The sequence below is a fragment of the Phocoena phocoena genome, chromosome X (assembly GCF_963924675.1).
Source record: "Phocoena phocoena chromosome X, mPhoPho1.1, whole genome shotgun sequence".
In the NCBI taxonomy this organism is placed as follows: domain Eukaryota; kingdom Metazoa; phylum Chordata; class Mammalia; order Artiodactyla; family Phocoenidae; genus Phocoena; species Phocoena phocoena.
Window position 1 is genome coordinate 61,625,803 of NC_089240.1, and position 17,689 is coordinate 61,643,491.

At 44.4% G+C, this 17,689-nt stretch overlaps 1 protein-coding gene across 1 annotated transcript in view; it reads right to left on the reverse strand.

Annotated features, from left to right (window-relative positions):
* HDAC8 (histone deacetylase 8) overlaps positions 1-17,689 on the reverse strand; it is a 246,415-nt gene that overhangs the window by 13,944 nt on the left and 214,782 nt on the right. Inside the window, exon 10 of the mRNA XM_065900563.1 lies at positions 10,512-10,617. Within this exon, the coding sequence (XP_065756635.1) occupies positions 10,512-10,617 (106 nt within the window). The remainder of the gene's footprint in view (positions 1-10,511; positions 10,618-17,689) is intronic.

Below are 17,689 nucleotides of genomic sequence, written 5' to 3' on the forward strand. Positions count from 1 at the left end.
AGGAAATGATGAAAGAAGAAATACTGGGACTTCCCAGGTGGTGCAGTGGTTAAGAAGCTGCCTGCCAATGCAGGGGACACGGGTTTGATTCCTGCTCCGAGAAGATCCCACATGCTGTGGAGCAACTAAATGCATGCACCGCAACTACTGAGCCTGTGCTCTAGAGCCTGCGAGCAACTACTGAGCCTGTGAGCCACAACTACTGAAGCCCACGAGCCTAGAGCCCATGCTCTGCAACAAGAGAAGCCACCGCAATGAGAAGCCCACACACCACAACGAAGAGTAGCCCCCACTTGCCACAACTAGAGAAAGCCCGCGCGCAGCAACAAAGACCCAATGCAGCCAAAAAGAAATAAATAAATACATAAAATTAAGAAAAAAAAGACATCTTGAAGGAAGGAAGAAGGAACTATGCAAAGGGTAAAAATATGGGTAAATATCATAGATTTTTCTCCTCCTCTTGAGTTTTCTAAATTATGTTTTATGATTGAAGGAAAAATTAGAACATTCTCTGATGTAGTTCTGAATATATATAGAGGAAATATCACTAGATTATATAATAACACAATTAGATTACAAATGGGGGAGGGGAAAGGGACTTAAAAGTAGGTAAGGTTTCTACACTTCACTCAAACTGGTAAAATGGCAATACCAGTAGACTGTGATATGCTACGTATGTATAATATATACCCAGAGCAACGACTCAAAAGCCTATACAAACATATACAGTCAAAATTACTGCAGATAAATCAAAATGGAATTTGAACAAAGGTATAAGTCGCCAACAGTAAAGGTAAAGAAAACAGAGAAACAAAGAATAGAGGGAACAAAGAGAAAACACAAAATAAAATGGCAGATTTAATCCCTAATATCAAAATTGCATTGAATATAAATGATCTAAATACACCAATTAAAAGACAAAGATTGGCAGAGTGGCTAAAAAAATGATCCAATTACATGCTGTCTACAAGAAACTCACTTCAAATATAAGTAGGTTGAGAGTAAAAGGATAGAATAATATATGCCATGAAGCATTAGTAAAAAAAGGAGGAGTGGCTATGTTGATATTAGATAAAGTAGACCTCAGAACAACAAAAAAATTACCATGGACAAAGAAGGACATTACATAATGGTAAAAGGGTCAATCTACCAGGAAGATACAGCAATCCTAAATGTGCATGCACCAAACAACAGAGCATTAGAGTACCTGAAGCAAAACCTGATACAGCTATAAGGAAAAATAGATAGATCCACAATTAGAATTAGAGAATTTAACATCACTCTCTTAGAAATTGATAACAGAACAACTAGACAGAAAATTAGCAAGGATATAGAATAACTCAATAATACTACCAACCAACAGGATCTCAGTGACATTGATCAAATAATCCACCAAACAACAGCAGAATATATTACATTCTTTTCAAGCACTCACAGAACACATGCCAAGATAGACCATACACTGAGTCATAAAACAAGCCTCAACAAATTGAAAATATTTGAAATTATACAGAACATGTTTTCTGACCACAGTGGTATCAAAGTAGAAATAAAAAAAAAACCTCCTGAAAAAAACCCTTCAGGTCCAGATGGTCTCATTGGAGAATTCTACTAAAGATGAGAATTAACATCAATTCTATACTCTCTCTTGCAGAAAACAGAAGAGGAGGTAACACTTCTGAACTCATTTTTATAGGGCTAGTATTGCCCTGATACTGAAAGCAAATGATGGTGTCACAAAAAAGAAAACTACAGACTAATATCCCTTATGAATATAGATGTAAAGTCCTCAACAAAATATTAGCAAATAGAATTCTTAGCAGTGAATTCTTAGAATTAGCAAACAGTTCCTAGAATTAGCAAATACATATATATATATATATATATATATATATATATATATATATATATATATTTACACCATGAACAAGTGGGGTTTATCCCAGGTATACAAAGCTGGTTCAGTATTTGAAAATCAATCAATGTAACCTACCATATTAAAAGGCTAAAAAGAAAAATTACATATATACTGGTATTAGCGTCAACTGATGCAAAAACAGCATTAAATAAAATTCAGCATCGATTTATGACATAAATTCTCAGAAAACTAGGAATATAGCAGGGTACTGACTCAACTTTTAAGGAAAATCTACAAAACCTATAGCTAACATCATGCTTAATGGTAAAAGACAATGTTTTCCCTCTAAGTTCTGGAACAAGGCAAGGATGTCTGTCCTCACTGCTCTTATTCAACATAATACTGGAAGTCTAATCCAGTGTAATAAGGCAAGAAAAGGAAACAAAAAGCATATAGATCAGACAGGAAGAAATAAAACTGTCTCTATTTGCAGATGGTGATCTATGTAGAGAATCTTAAGGAGTCTACAAGAAAACAGCCAGAAATAATAAATGAGTTCAGGAAGGTCACAAGATACAAGAACAATATACAAAAATTGTATTTCTATATACTAGCAATGAACACATGGAAACCAAAATGAAAAACATAATAAATCAATAAAAGAAAAACTTAGGTATAAAACCTGTTAAGGATGTGTATGCTGGAAATGACAAAATGCTAATGAAGGAAATCAAAGAAGATCTAAATAAATGGAGGGACATACCATGTTCATGGATTGGAATTCTCTCTAAATTGATATATAGGTTAAACACAATTTCTAACAAAATCACATCAAGGTTTTTTTTTTTAAAGATATAGACAAGGTTGTTCTAAAGGTTATATGGAAAGGCAAAGAAACTAGTATAGCTAAAACAAGTTTGAAAAAGGAAGGGGAATCACTCTACCTGATTTATTATATAGCTACTACAGTAATCAAGACAGGAATAGGTACATAGATCAATGGCACAGAAGAGAAAACCCAGAAAAAAGACTGAGACAGTTGCCTTGGAGTGAATGACAGTTTTGGAAAGGGAGGTGGTCCTAGGGAGCTATCTGGATTTTCAGCCCTTCTACTAGATTGAAGAGGCTTTACATCATGACATGCTTTTCAAGACAAATGGAAGCACCCTAGAATTACTAGAGGTACCTAAGAAAGGAATCAGTACCTCAAACATGTAAAATAGTCCATCTCCAGTCCCTTATTTTTCCAGCTATGTGCAGGTACAGTGACCAGATTTTGTAAACCAAAAACTGGGACATAAGGTCTGATAAAAGATTATTGTCTTAAAAAGCTCCAACATGTATTTCTTTTTTTCTGACTATAAAAGCAATACACGTTTATGCAAGAAATTTTGAAAAATACAGAAAAAGAATACAGAACAAGTAAAAAATTACCCATAATTTCAATCTTACCATCAAAGATAACTACTGTTAGCACTTTTGGTATATTTCCTTCTAGTGTTTTTCTATGCATATCCACACACTCACACACACATTATGTATATTTACAAAATTGAGACTATATGGTATTAAATCATTTCATATCTTTTTTCACTTAAGATTGTTACCATGAGCATTATTCTCTTGTCATCAAATTATCTTTAAAAATTTATTTTTAATTGGCTGCAACAAATTCTTCCATGTAGTTATACTGATATTGTATCACACCTCAAACTCAATGTATTGAAAGAGAACACATCAAGTATATGTTTCTGTAAAACTATCCCCCACCCTCAATGGCTCCCCATCCCAGTTGGTATCCAGGCTGGAAACCTCAGAGTCATCTTTACTCCTTCCTTTCTCCTTGATCCCCTATAAATGACATACCTCTAAGTGCTGTTGATACTCTCTTCTTAACAGCTCTCAGCCATTCGGGAGGAATACGATAGGGAGTAGCCTACCACCACTGTTCTGGTCCAGGTCTTTGCAGGCTCACCCTTGGAATACCACCATGATCCATCCAAACATCACTGCATCATGTCATGTCCTAATTCCAGAACCTAGAATGGCTCCCAATTTATTGTATCTGATATGGACAATTCAGCCTGAAATTCAAGGAAACCTGCCAACTGCCCCGGGCTCCCACCTATCCAAGTTTCCGTTGCATATGAGCACTTCCCTATTCTATCTATTCAAAACATCCCAGCCTTCTGAAAGCACTCTCCTTCTCTTCTCACTTCTCTTCTTCTTCTACCTTGCACCAGCCCTTATTATGTCCTGATCTAAGGGGGTTAGTTTTGTCTCCTCACCTAGACTTCTCAGCTGTTTTTTAGAAGCAGGGTTCATGTCTTAAACTTCTCTTATATCTCCCATGACACCAAGCACACGGGAAGTTCCAAAAAATATTCATTGATTGATTTAGCTGGGCTTTAAAGTGGAGACACAATGATACTTCTTAAAATTGACCTCATTCAGAACCTCACTTTGGGAGACATTGCAAGGTGGGAAGGGTTTACTAGGGGCGATTGGAAAGAGCGGACAGGGATGATGAGTAGGCTTGACTGAGCAATAGTGCCAAGAAGAGGAGGGGCACCAGGCCTAGATTCAAATCCTGATGTCACCACTTACTTGTTACGTGACTGTGGGCATGTTACATTAGCTCTGCGGGCACCAGTTTCCTACCTCATGAGGTGATAGTGAGGATGAAATGAGATCAAGTATGTAAAGAATCCAGCATGGTGACCCACAGTAGGCTTTCAATAATGGGAGTTCCCACCTCCTGGATTTAGGTAGGTATTTCAAGTCTTCAAAAGTAACCTGCCAAGGGTTTTCATCGTTTGTTAAAAGCCGCCGTCAAAGTTACTAGAACTTTGGGGAGCAGCCTTCATTTTAATTTTAGAATTTATAAAATTTTCAGCATGATATGTTTACAACTTTTTTGCTTAACAATGACAGCAACAACAACAATAACCAACCTTTCCAATTCTTACACACTTTAGTGAAGCAAGCGAGGCTCCTGGAAGAGACCACAGGGGGCTGAAGAGGGCTGAAGAAAGGATAGGGGATGGCAAAGGGAGATAAGGGATGGACATCACAGAGATCCTCACCTGAAGTCATGCAAATTGGCTCAGAGTAGCCTCCACAATCCTGCTCCAAAGTCCTTCCAAGAAGCCCTAAAGCAAATGGTCAGTCTGTCTTGGGACCAACCCTGACTTTCAATTTACCCTCATGGCTTCTCAGGAAGCAAGAGAAGGTGTGGAAGTAAGCCGAGTTTCCATGGTGTAGAGTCCCACAGGGCAGGAGCACTGCTTCAAGCTGGGGGCTCCAGCAGGCCTTGGACATGCCCAGACCTGATGCCCCAATTGCTAGTCCCTAGAAGAATGTCAATCCCAGACTTCAGGCTGCTAGAGGAGGTGCTGCTTACATTCAGCACAGTGGTTCTCCAAAGAATATTACCGGTAGATGTGCAAAGGGTCTCAGCTTGGGGCTGTGGAACTGTAAATAGACTGGGCCTGGTGACCACAGCACACTTCAGGCAGCAGGAGTCACGTGGTCTGGCTTCTTCCACCTTCTGTCCTTCTCTTTTACTTCTCTACTCATCTCAAAATGGAGTGGAAGTTTCAATTACAGTATGGTGGGGTGAGAGGGGCATGGCTAAAAGACCTAGGTCAGGGACCAGAATTTCAAATGTTGTCCATGGCTGATTTCCTCCCATTTCCAGAGAGACATCAGATTTCAGGTGCTTTGGATCAGCCACAAGGAAGGAGCTGGGTGTGTAGTACAAGGTGGGAGGGGTTTACCAGGGGTGACTGGAAAAAGCAGATGATGAGTAGCCTTGATAGGGCAACACTGCAAAGAGAGGAGGGGCACTGGAAAGGCCAAACAGCCTGACTCCAAAGTCTCAATTCAGACAGACCCGGGTTCAAATGTCTGCTCCACCACCTATTAGCACAGTGTGGTGCTTAGTAATTCCTTGCTGAATGACTGAATAAAGGTGACCTTGGCCAAGTCATTTATCCTCTCTGAGACTCTCTGAATTCCTCATCTGTAAGATAAATAGTAGCTATTACTCTTATTATTTCTCCTGTGGTGTCTCTCCCCACACCCATATCAGTTTGCTGGCCCATCTCCCCAACCCAGCACCACAGAGGCTGCCATACTAAGCCTCCTTCATTAAGGGTCAGAAAGGGCAGATGGGCACAAGGCCTGCTCTTTCCTCTTGTGTCCTCCCCCCACCTCCTCCTCTCCTCCTGCTTCTTTCCTCCTGGTCCCATTTGTTTACTTTTCTAACTTAGGCAAACTTGGGGTAGAATCTGGGAACACAGAGCCAAGTGTAGAAACCTCCAGTTACAACTGCAACACATACTCACATATATACAACTCACCTTCCCCTCCCCCTCCCCCACCAGGTCGGGCCTGGGCTGCAACATGAAGCTTTTGGCCCCCTAGGGACTTCTATTTGATTCAAATGTCATCAGTACCAGGGATTAGAAAACCTCTACCCCTGTTTCCCCATGCAGAGCTAGGCAGGCTCAGGGAGCTAGCTGCCTCTGGGGATTGATCACATCAGCACTGTTCCAACCCTGGAAGGTTCACTGTGAGCCAACTCCTCTGGAGTACGTCAACCAGAGAGGAAAGACAAACAAGTTTGAGCACATGAAGATGGTGTGAGGGTGATTTTACAGTAGTGGTCATGAGCTAGGCTGAGCGATCCACTCTGTAACCCACACTTCCTTGTGAACAATGACACATATCTTCAAGATTCATTGGCACGAGAAGAACGATTTGTGGGAGCAACACACAGCTTTTCTCTGTATAAAGCTAACAGCTTGAATGGACTCTCCATAGTTTTATTTTTGTCGTTTTTCTCTCTTAGAAAGTCTAATGGGCAGTAAAGATGGGATAAGGTGAGGTCCAAATCTGCCTGTGCCTCCAGTCATCCTGTGGTATATGGAATGCATCTCTATACGATGAACCTCCTCAGGTTTCATCTCCAATAGGTTAAAAATCCCACCTTTTGTGCTTCTAAGGGATGTGAGAACGAGAGAAAGCCCAAGCTCAAAGGTTAAACAAATTCAACCAGATATGCTGGTGAACCTCCTTCCCACAGAGTGGAGCTTAATCCATCCACTCCCTCATTGCCATCCACCTCCCCCAAATAATCCTTGCCTCTGCCCCACTACCTTTGTGTTTAATGGGGGGTGGGAATGAGTGGGGGGAGGGAGGCACTGAGAGAAATGGCCAGCCTCACAGAGGTTTTATATGCAAGAACAAATGATAGTCTTGTAGGCAGGTTCAGGAAAATCTTTCAGAATGCAGAAAATTCAGCAGCCTTTCCACACTGACCATTGTCATGGCAACACACTATCTGATGGCAGCATGCGTCACCAGGCTGGAGGGGCACGGTCTCAGTATAGCAGGTTAGCCTGGCCATTTTTAGCAACATTTGGACTTCTTTCTAGCCTCATTTCTTCTAGGTTCAACTGAATTTCTTTTCGCTTCTGGACTTATGTGCTCTGCTCATTTGCATGGCTAGAACACAAGACTTTATCAATATGAAAGGGATGGCTAAATGGAAAAATCTGAAGATCCCTAGTATTCTATAGCCATTCTACTTGCTGTCCTGGCTCCCCACCCACTCTCAGCCATCTAGTTTCTTTTCTTCTCCTCATCAATTCTTTCCTATACACAGCATTACCTCCCCCGTGCCCCCCCAACTGTGACTCATCTACCAACTCCTGCACTCTCATCATCTTCTTTTTATTGTTTTTCTATTTTCTCATTTTAATGTACAGCATCCTAGAATCTTAGGATTGGAAGGAACATTGATAATAACCTAGTATAATCACCCTCCTCCAAATGCAGGAGGCTGTCTACGATATGACAGTCAAGTGACTGCCTTGTCTCTATTTGTATGTCTCCAGCAATAGAGACCTCATTCCTTTCTGGGCAGTCTGTTCCACTTTGGACAGCTCTAATCGTTAGAAAATTCTTCTTCCTCTTGAATGAAAATCTGCCTTTTAATAATATCTACACATGGATCCTAGATCTGTGCCCTGTGACCACGTAGACTCTGTCTATGCCCTCTGCTCTGTGACAGCCTCTCAGAGATATAGGACCACATCCCCTTGGGTCTTCTTTTCTCCAAAAGCCCAGCTCCTCCAACAAGATCTCTTGGAGCCTGGGCTCCAGTCCTCTCCCCAACCTAACTGACCTCCTGGAGCATATGCTCCTATTTGTCTCCAGTTCTTTTAAAGTGAGGTCGATACTGCATTAGCATCTCTGGAGGCCACCTTGCCCTGGTGACTCACACTGACGAAACTCCCTAACTCTCTTGCAGACAAAATGCTGCAAAGCCATGTTTCCCATCTTGTGTGTGTCCAGTTGCTTTTGAGGACCCAATTCCTAGTCCATATATTTTCTCCCAGTTTAATTTCATGGCGTCGCAGCCAGAATATTGCTTTAACCTATTAGGATCTTTTAAAAAATCTTGACTTCCATGTAACTTACATATCCTCTAAGACTTTCTATTATTATTATTACTATTTTTTAACCAACCCTCAAACTAATCCTTTATTTCAAGTCTTTTCAAAATTTATTCTTCTTTTGGGTTTCTTAACCTTTCCTAGTTCTCTTCCCTTTGAATTACCTTCCTTACATCTTCTCTCGCTTGTCATTTCCATTTCCTCAATAGCAAGATGTCACCAGTCTCTGGAGATAAGTGCTTGTGTGTGTGCGCAGGAAAGCATGAGGGCGTACAGATATCTGCACATACCTAGGTTTGAGCAAGTAGCTGCAGAGCCTTGTTTAGTTTCTCTGTTTCTATTGCTTTGTCTGGGCTCTACCAGGATTTAGAGACTGGATGAGGGGAAAATGGCAAGGTAGAAGGAAAAGGGGTAAGAGAAGTTGGTCCAGGATCTGAGAAGGGCAGTAGGAAACTAGGGTGGGAGCACGAGTGTTAATCGGGGCTGCAGTGCAGTGAGAAGGGCTGAAGAAGGGCCAGGAAAAGAAGGATTTTAAAGGCCTTAAAAAGGTTGGAGGAGGGAGGAGGATTTGGTTAGGAAGTGAGGACTTCTGAGGCTGGTAGCCATTGAGAGGCCAGAGGGAGGTGGCTTGAAACTACAGGGTCAAGGAAAGGCTGAGGGATATGGGACACCTGAGAGGGGCAATAAGCATTGCTATGAGCACAACCTTATGAGTCTATGACTCTTGAGCTTAGAAACTTTTCTCTGGTCAAAGGAGCCAGGGACGTGGAATCCCTGTGTATGGACTCAGCTGTTGTCACAGACTTGGCTGCACTAGAGGACGGGGCCTTAATATCACCATCGGCAAAGACGCCCAGGATACAATGTGTTCCCTCAGACTAACTCTGACACAGAATAGGCCCCCCTTCATGCTAGATTCTATTCCAATGAGGGAGTCAAAGTTAGGAGAACTGGTGCTATCTTGGTTGTTAGATGAATAAACATGGGAATTTCACTCTCCAGGATAGGCAATGTGATACCTTTGGCCTCTTAACTTTGCAAATAATTAGGATCCAAAAAAATATGCACATGTACACACATTCAATTAAACAGGAATATGGGTGCCAAAACGACTTTTAAAAAATGGTAGGGGCTTCCCTGGTGGCGCAGTGGTTGAGAGTCCGTCTGCCAATGCAGGGGACATGGGTTCGATCCCTGGTCCGGGAAGATCCCACATGCTGTGGAGCAACTAGGCCCGTGAGCCACAATTACTGAGCCTGTGCTCTAGAGCCTGTGAGCCACAATTACTGAGCCTGCATGCCGCAATTACTGAGGCCCGTGTGCCTAGAGCCTGTGCTCCACAATGAGAGAGGCCACCACAGTGAGAAGCCCACGCACTGCAAGGAAGAGTAGCCCCCCGCTCGCTGCAGCTAGAGAAGGCGCGCGCGCAGCAACGAAGACCCAACACGGCCAAAATAAATAAATAAATAAATAAAATTAAAAAAAAAAAAAGGTAGATGAAGTGAGTTGAGTTGAGAAGCAGCAGCTGGGGTTGGGAGGGGGGCTCTACCAATAGTGTCCCCAAACAGCTAGTGGACAGTGTGATCAAGAGGGCGATAACCTGATGACTGCCATTTTTCCTCTGTCCAGAGGCCAGAATAATTGGAGGCCAGCCTCAGGGAAGGGAAGAATAGGGCAGCAGCCACATCTCCAGTGCTCTAAGTGAGACTGGGGAACCCACTCCCAGGGCTTCAGAACCCCTCACTACTCATTGTGGGCTCACAGTCACTCGAGGCTCTACTGAACCAAGGAAACGCATTGGAACAGAATGTCTGTGAGCACCCTTCACCCCTACCCCCAACCCCAAGTCTGAATTGACTTGATTTTCCCTCATCTTAGAGAGGAGTTTACTGTTGCCCTTTTCAAAGGGAGAGTTCCAGGGCACACTTTAGAACTGGCTTTCCACTGGAGGTGCCTAAAGTTGAACCTTTTGTTCCCCTGAAGGTGACATTAGCTGGCCAAATGATAATCCCAACCAGAGTGACCACTGCGGAATTCCAACAAGCTCTCAGGCCAAGAAGAGGTTTCCCTTCCAAGTTGGTGTAAAGATTAGCCACCAAATGACAAATGGTATTGGGGGAAGCCCCCACTGATGGGTCACTACAAGCTGGGTGGAATGAGGAGGGCAGGACTCGAGGGGTGGTGCTCACCTTTGATGTAGTTGAGGATTTGCTGGACTCGGTGGGGCTCATTGCGGTCTGGCCGGCAGCTTGGCGTGATTTCCAGCACATAATCAGGACCATATGCTGTGAAAAACTGTAAGGAAAAGTGAAAGGCCAAAAAACAAACTAAACCACAGAAAACCTCCAAGCCAAACCACATACAAACAGAACAATCAAGAGAAATCCACCGCTACTGACAAGGTGAGGGAGGCCCAGGTGGGCAGGGCAGGAGGATGCAGCAGGAAACCGTTCCCCATTTTCAAACCTCCCATGACAGTCCACTGTGAAATTCTTTGGCTTGGTGTTCAAGGTCCTCTCTGCTCATGTCTCAACTTTTCTCTCTAGCCTCTCTATCCCCCTGCTCTCTAGCCACACTTGTCTGCTCCGGGCTCTCCCAAATGAGACCGGGCTTCTTTCCTCCACCCCCTGCCTCCCCCCGAGGATCTTTGCCATTGCTCTTTCCTGGGGTCTGCAAAGGCCCTCCCCCAACCCCTGCTGCCTGTGAAAAACCTCCCCATCCTTCTAGGCACAGCTCAAATGTCGCCTCCTTCACAAAGCTGTCCCTCATTCTCCACCAACCCCCAGAGTGTTCTGTTGGTACATCTCTTATGGCCCTTGTTCAACAAATCGACAGTGCTTGCCGGCATGTCACATACAGGTCACTGTGCCTGCTGCTGCGGGGGCTGTGAAGATGGACAAACCCTCCTCTGGGGTCCTCTGGGTGTTCCCAAGCACGTTCTGCAGTGTGTAGAGATTTTTCAACAGCGACCTGATCTCCCTGCACTGGATTATCAACTCCTTGAAGGCAGGCAGCACCTGTGCCTTAGTCACCTCCTTGGTCCTCACAGACCAAGGCAGCTGCCTGTTAGTTTTGGTTGTCTTGAATTCCCTGACCCGGGAATGTCAAATGAGCCTGGTTTCTCTAGTTTTTCTTTCTCCGTAGTAGAGTTTATTTGTTTTTAAATTCAGGGAATCAAAATAAAGGTCTTTGGATTCTATTTCTAGTTCACTAGATGATTCCTTGTGACCTTTGGTAAGTCACAATATCTGATTCAGCTCCTCTATTAGGGCCCGCTTGGGGAAAAACACCCCATGACAAAGGGAATCATTCAATTGGGATAAGCCTTTGAATGGGAAATATGCAAAGCTACTATTTCTGTTTAGTTTTTAACAGAAATAGTATTTGTGCACACTCTCTGGAGAGAGAGCATATGGTCCTTAACATTATGTGCTTTCAATAGTGATATTGTTAGGTGGTAAGTAAGCCAGGGAAATTCAAATTCCATGGAAAAAAATGGTACAGAGGGCATGAGCAAAAGGGATCTTGCTATGTGTCATGAATTTGATGCCATTCAAAGAGCCTCTAAGAAAATAATCCAGGGTGATTGCCATTGCCACCAAATTATCCTTGTTAAGAGTCTGGATGTACATCTGGCACCATGGGAGAGGCTGTGGAACAATCTCTAGGGATTCTAACAGCGTCTTTGTAGAATCTATGGGAGTAATTTGATGGGGAGATGGCTTTTGCACATCCATGACAGAAGACTCCACACATCTAATTAAAAGAAAAATGACCAAGACTGTGCCAATGCTTATAATGCTTTTTTTTTTTTTTTGGACTGAACTAAAAAGGAAAGAGGGGTCTAGTTCCCTCCTGCTGGGGTTATTCCTCTCTGATGCCTGAAGCCCCGAATTCTGTAGATTAGAGATCATCTTTACCACATCCATATATGGAATGGACAAGAGGGGTTACCTGGGGGACACATCCAGAAACTAAGTCTCCCATTCTGATCAAAGAAACCTGAGAGGTTTGTATTATTAGCCAAGGAGGGCCCCTCAGTCCAAGCCCGAGAACCTCGTGGGCTTGACTCTGGAAGAGAAGGCTTCAAACAGGTGTGGCCCTCTCTCCTTGGATGGCCTCTCCTCCTCCAGAAGGTGTCAAGTAGTACACTCATTTCACGGGTATGGAAAGACGGGTTTAGAGAGAGCAATAGAAGAAAGGCAGCTGCAACAAAGAAGCCACTCTGGGGGACCCAAACCCGTGGCATCAAAGTGCTATAAAAATCAGAGTCAGGGGGCCTCGCTGAGGTCTAGGAGGAGGGAATGTTCTGTCTCTATCTACGAAGATAACACTGCTGATCCTCTGTCAGCAAGGCATGTTGTGAGCTATCCGTTTCGGGCTGAGCGTCTGGAACAACGTGTCCTCATTGTGAGGGCCCGCCGCACGCTCAGCCGCGTTCTCTGGCTTTAGCCCCCTCTTGGGCCAAGAGCACATGGTGGCAAGACGGTCAGCTGGGGCCAGAACTGACTGCCACATGAGAGCTCAGCTTGACTGGGATCAAGGCTCCTGTCCTGGCTGCATGAGCACCTGGCTTTAACTAACCCATAAATAACCCATTCTTTGCTGAAGCAGGCTGGCTGCAGGTAAGCGTGGGCTCCTAAACATCTTCCCACCTTTGCCAATCAAATACTATTCCCAGGTCCTGCTTATTCGCACTATTCTTAGGCTAGGGGACCCAGATGATTTAAGAAAGTCCTTGTTTTGTGATCCAGTTCCACATGGCAGCTGACTGGTCCTAGCCTTGGGAGGCTCTGCTTGGGGCTGAGGGAAGTGACAGGCACCGGGAAGGCAGAGGCTGTATCTAAGGCAAAGGTGGTGCGGTGCCCTCTTCCCCTCTCTGGCTCTCTCGTGGTATTTCTGTTTCTGTGTTATATTATGCTTTTAGTTTTGCACTCGTTAACTCCTTTCTACGGGACCATGAACTCTGCAAAGGCAGAAACTTCTGTCGCATTCTCTTTGTGGAGCCTGTAGAGTTGAATTTCCTTCAACCTTTACTTTAAAATTATGTTGAATTACATTAATTCACAAAAGATTTAGCTGGCCGTTCACTTAATTCTGTGGAATAATGCAAAGAGCCAATTTATGGCATGAACAGTTTTTCGGCTCTTGAGGAAGCATGAGGAAGCGTGATGAGGCGGCAAGAGCCCCGGCCTCGGAGTTAGGCAGAGCTGGATTTTCATACCCAATGGAGCTGTGTGCCTCAGGCGAGCTTCGTAATCTCTTTCAGTTGTTGCTACCAGAGGAATGATAAATCCTGACCTGGCTGGGTTGTTAGGAATCACAGAGATAACATACATTAAAGGGCCGACCACAGGGCCCAGCACAGGGTAGGATGTCAGTACATGTGAATTCCCTTCTTCTGAGGCAAGAAGCTATTGCCTAACCAGTGCCTCACCCAGACCCTGGGGGATGTTGGGCCAAGCACTGGGGGCCCCCCACGATGCAGAAAGAAGAGCCTGTTCCTCCTGCCAGACAAAGCCCAGCAGTCCCAGTGGCTTCCCGCTTGTCTAAACCATGAGCTCCGCCTAGAGCCGGTGGAGAAACTGACTTCTCTCATAGTTTCCTGCCCTGTGCTCAGCCACTTGTTAGTTACTGGCAAGGTGGAAAGGAAATCTGATTGATAAGACAAAGATGTTGGGGTGGAGGGATTTGGCCAGCAGTAGAAATAGCTCAAAGCCCCACCCTGAAATTGCCCTCCAGTGTTGAAGAGGAAAGGAAACAGGCAAGCGGCGATGCCATTCCCAGACAGGTGGAGCAGGGTATGAAAGAGCCCAGGGGGCTGGCAAGTGCAGACGCTGGCTTTGATCTCAGCAAAGGAAGAAGGGAGGTGCTAACCCTTCTCCACCCCTTCCCCTTTTTCCTCAGTGCTCCTTTTGCTTTCTGGGTTTCCATTCATGCGTGTTTGAGGGGAACATGGTAGCAGGAATGGGGCAAATGGAAAGGATGAGGTGGGGCTGAAGGATGGGAGTGGAAGCGAATAGCACTTGAGGGGAGCTGGTCCCTTCTCGACCCAAGAGTCAATGAATAAAGAAAGGAAAATAGCTCAGTCTTGCTCGGTTCAGGCCAGCTCAATGTGCCTTTCTTGCTCACTCCCCTCTAGCTCTTGCTCATGCAATGCAAACAGAATACGCTTAGATATTTGGTCAAGAAGATATTCAGAAGAAGCCTTAAGGTTGTTGTTATTCCTTCCTAATCCTATGTGGTCACAGGAAACCAAACCACAAACCCGGCACAGCCAATCCTTTTATCCTTCCTTCAACATTTATTAAGTACCTACTGACTAGGTGTCAGTAGGTACTTAATAGATACTTTATTAAGTACCTAACCTGATTAGGTTAGTCACTGGGGTGCAAAGATTGTAAGATATGCTTAGTAGGAGGGGTCAGTATGATGAGAGGTATAACAATAATACTAAAGTCACAAGTAATAACAGTTAATGTTTTTTATCTTTTTAAAAATTGAAGTATAGTTGATTTACAATGTCGTGTTAGTTTCTGATGTACAGCAAACTGATTCAGTTATACGTATATATGTATATGTATATATATATTCTTTTTCAGATTCTTTTCCCTTATAGATTATTACAAGATATTGAGTATAGTTCCCTGTGCTATACAGTAGGTCCTTGTTGATTATCTATTTTATATACAGTAGTGTGTATCTGTTAATCCCAAACTCCTAATTTATCCCCCTCTTCCCCCTTTGGTGACCATGAGTTTGTTTTCTGTGTCAATAACAGTTAACAGTTAATATTGATTAAAGGCTTCTTATGTGTCAGGCACTTAAAGTGTCTGCGCACTTTTTATGGACTGACAATTCTCACAACCAACTCGTATGGAGGTTCTAGAATTACTTCCATTTTAAGATGAGAACCTGAAGCACAGAATAGTCAGATAACTTGACAGAGGTCACACAGCTAGCACGTGTGGTGTGAGATTTGAACCCAGGTCATTCTGGAGATCAGCACTACCCATAGGAGCCTCTAAACTACCCCAGAGGAAGTGACTGTGTAGGGCGGGGTCTGCAAAGGGGGCCTGGTGGGTGGGAGGGAGGCATTCCCAAGACAGCCTGGGCAAGAGCAGGGACTGTGGAATGGAACAACATATTTAGCACAATTTGATGTTGCTCGAGGGTAGGGCATAAGGAGGATCAGGACACGAAGCTGGGGAGGCAGCATGAGTTTCACGGTAGGCGCTGCGTGTTCCCCACACTAAGGCATTTGGCCTGATCCCAGACTAGAAGGTCCACGAGGGCCGAACACTCTCTTGCTCCCCAATGTCAGTGCCAGTTCCCAAGACAGTGCTTGTCCCTAGGAGGTGGCAAGTAACTGTGGCATAAGTGAATGGAAACTTGGGGGAGCTTGGAAATGAGGGGATGAACAGGTCAGCTGGGCACCTGAGAGGACTCAATGGCTACAGTGTAGAGAATGGAATGGAATCTGAGGGGAGGAATGCAAATAGGGAGACCAGTGACAAGGTTGGTGCTAGAGCCATGTTGAGTGGTAACAGGGCCTGAGCCAGAACAGTTGTGGGAGGAACCGAGAGTGAAAAACTTAAAAGATAGCATCAATAGGACTAAACAATGAGTTGGATGTGGGAAGTAAGGAAGAAGAGAGAGTCAAGGATTTCCCACTGTGTAGGAGGTACAGCGACAGGGTGAGGAATACAAGCAGAGGACAAGGGTTTGTGGTGGGGTGTATATGTGTGAGGGGGGTTCAACGGGGAGCATGTTTAGGGTCAGAATCGTGATGATACAGTGGTCTGTAATTCAGGTGAGAGGTTGGACCTAAGATACAGAATATGTGTTATAGACTTGGGAGTTATCAATGACATAAAGGAATTGGATGAGAATTGCCAAGGAATTGCCTTGGCCAGCATGGGAGGCTTCCTATAGAGTAAGAGAAGAGAAGAGAGGTGAGGAAAGAATCATGGGGAACAGCCAACACTTCGGAGGTGGACAGAGGGAGAGGAAACAGTTCTGGTGATGATTTGAGATGTTGCAGACAGCTGAAATAAAAGGAGGGTGGTCTTCCGATTTGTCCATGGGAAGATCTTTGCTGCAGCAAAGTCAGTGGAGGGTGTGGACAAGGCCTGACTGGAGGGGGCTGAAGAGCTGATGGGAAGAAGTAGAGGTAAGAATGATGGGGACTTCCCTGGTGGTCCAGTGGTTAAGACTCCGCCCTTCCAATGCAGGGGGTGTGGGTTCGATCCCTGGTGAGGGAACTAGGATCTCACATGCCATGTGGTGTGGCCAAAAATATATAAATAGATAAAAATTAAAAAAAAAAGAATGACGGTAAGAATACACACATACACTCTCCTTTTTTTAAGAGTTTGGTACAGGGGTGGGACTGGAGTAGGGTGGTATTTTAAGATGGGAGGGTCTTAAAAGTATATTTATAGGCTGAGGGGAAGAGCCCACAGGATGGGAGTCAGAGGCAGCCTGATAGGGATTTTGAGTTGTTTATATCTGTCTTTCTAGCTCCTTAGCCAGAGTACCACAAGGGAAGAATACTGTTGTATTCATATTTCTATTACCTACAGCTCCTAGCATAGGGCTTGGAAAATAATAGGTACTCAATTCATGTTTGTTGAAGGAATGAAATTCTGAAGACACGCACATCCAGTAGGGAGAATCAGGGTCTTGAAGGATGGGCGACTGCAAATAGGCAGGGATGGGGTGGGGTTGGAGGGTAGTTAGTGGAGGCAGGACAAGTCTGGGAAGTTGGCTAAAGTTCTAGAAGGAGAGCAAGGGAAGCCTTGAACCCCACGTTGAGGAGATAGGACTTGATGTGACAGGCATATCAGGACTGGAGCTGTGCCTTAGGACACCTGGGAGCAGTATACAAAGGCTGGATGACCAGTGTGGAGGCCACTGCCATAGTTCAAGGGGGAGATAGCAAGGGCTTGAACAAGAGTGATTGCTGTGGGGATGGAGAGGATGGGAAAGAGACATTGTGAAGGAAGACTTCCGAGGACTTTGGTAAGTGGTTGGCTGTGGAGGAAAGAGAGCAGGGGAGGTCAAAGTTGACTCCTAGGTTTTGAGTCGGGGTAAGTAGGAGAATCAGTGCCACTGATAGAGCTGGGATAAAGTAGTAGGAAGAGCTAGTCTGGCTCAGGGAAGGGGATGGGCTTGGATTTCGTGGGTTTGAGATGACAGTAGGATATGTGGGTCACTCTGTCTAGCAGGCAGCTGGAGATGTGATGATGGTGTGTGGAAGTGAGGTCATGGCTGAGGACTAATGTAGTAGGGGGATAAAAAGAGCCAGTGACTAGGCAGAAAAAGAGCAACCAGAGAAGAAGAAACAGAATGGTAAAGTAAAATC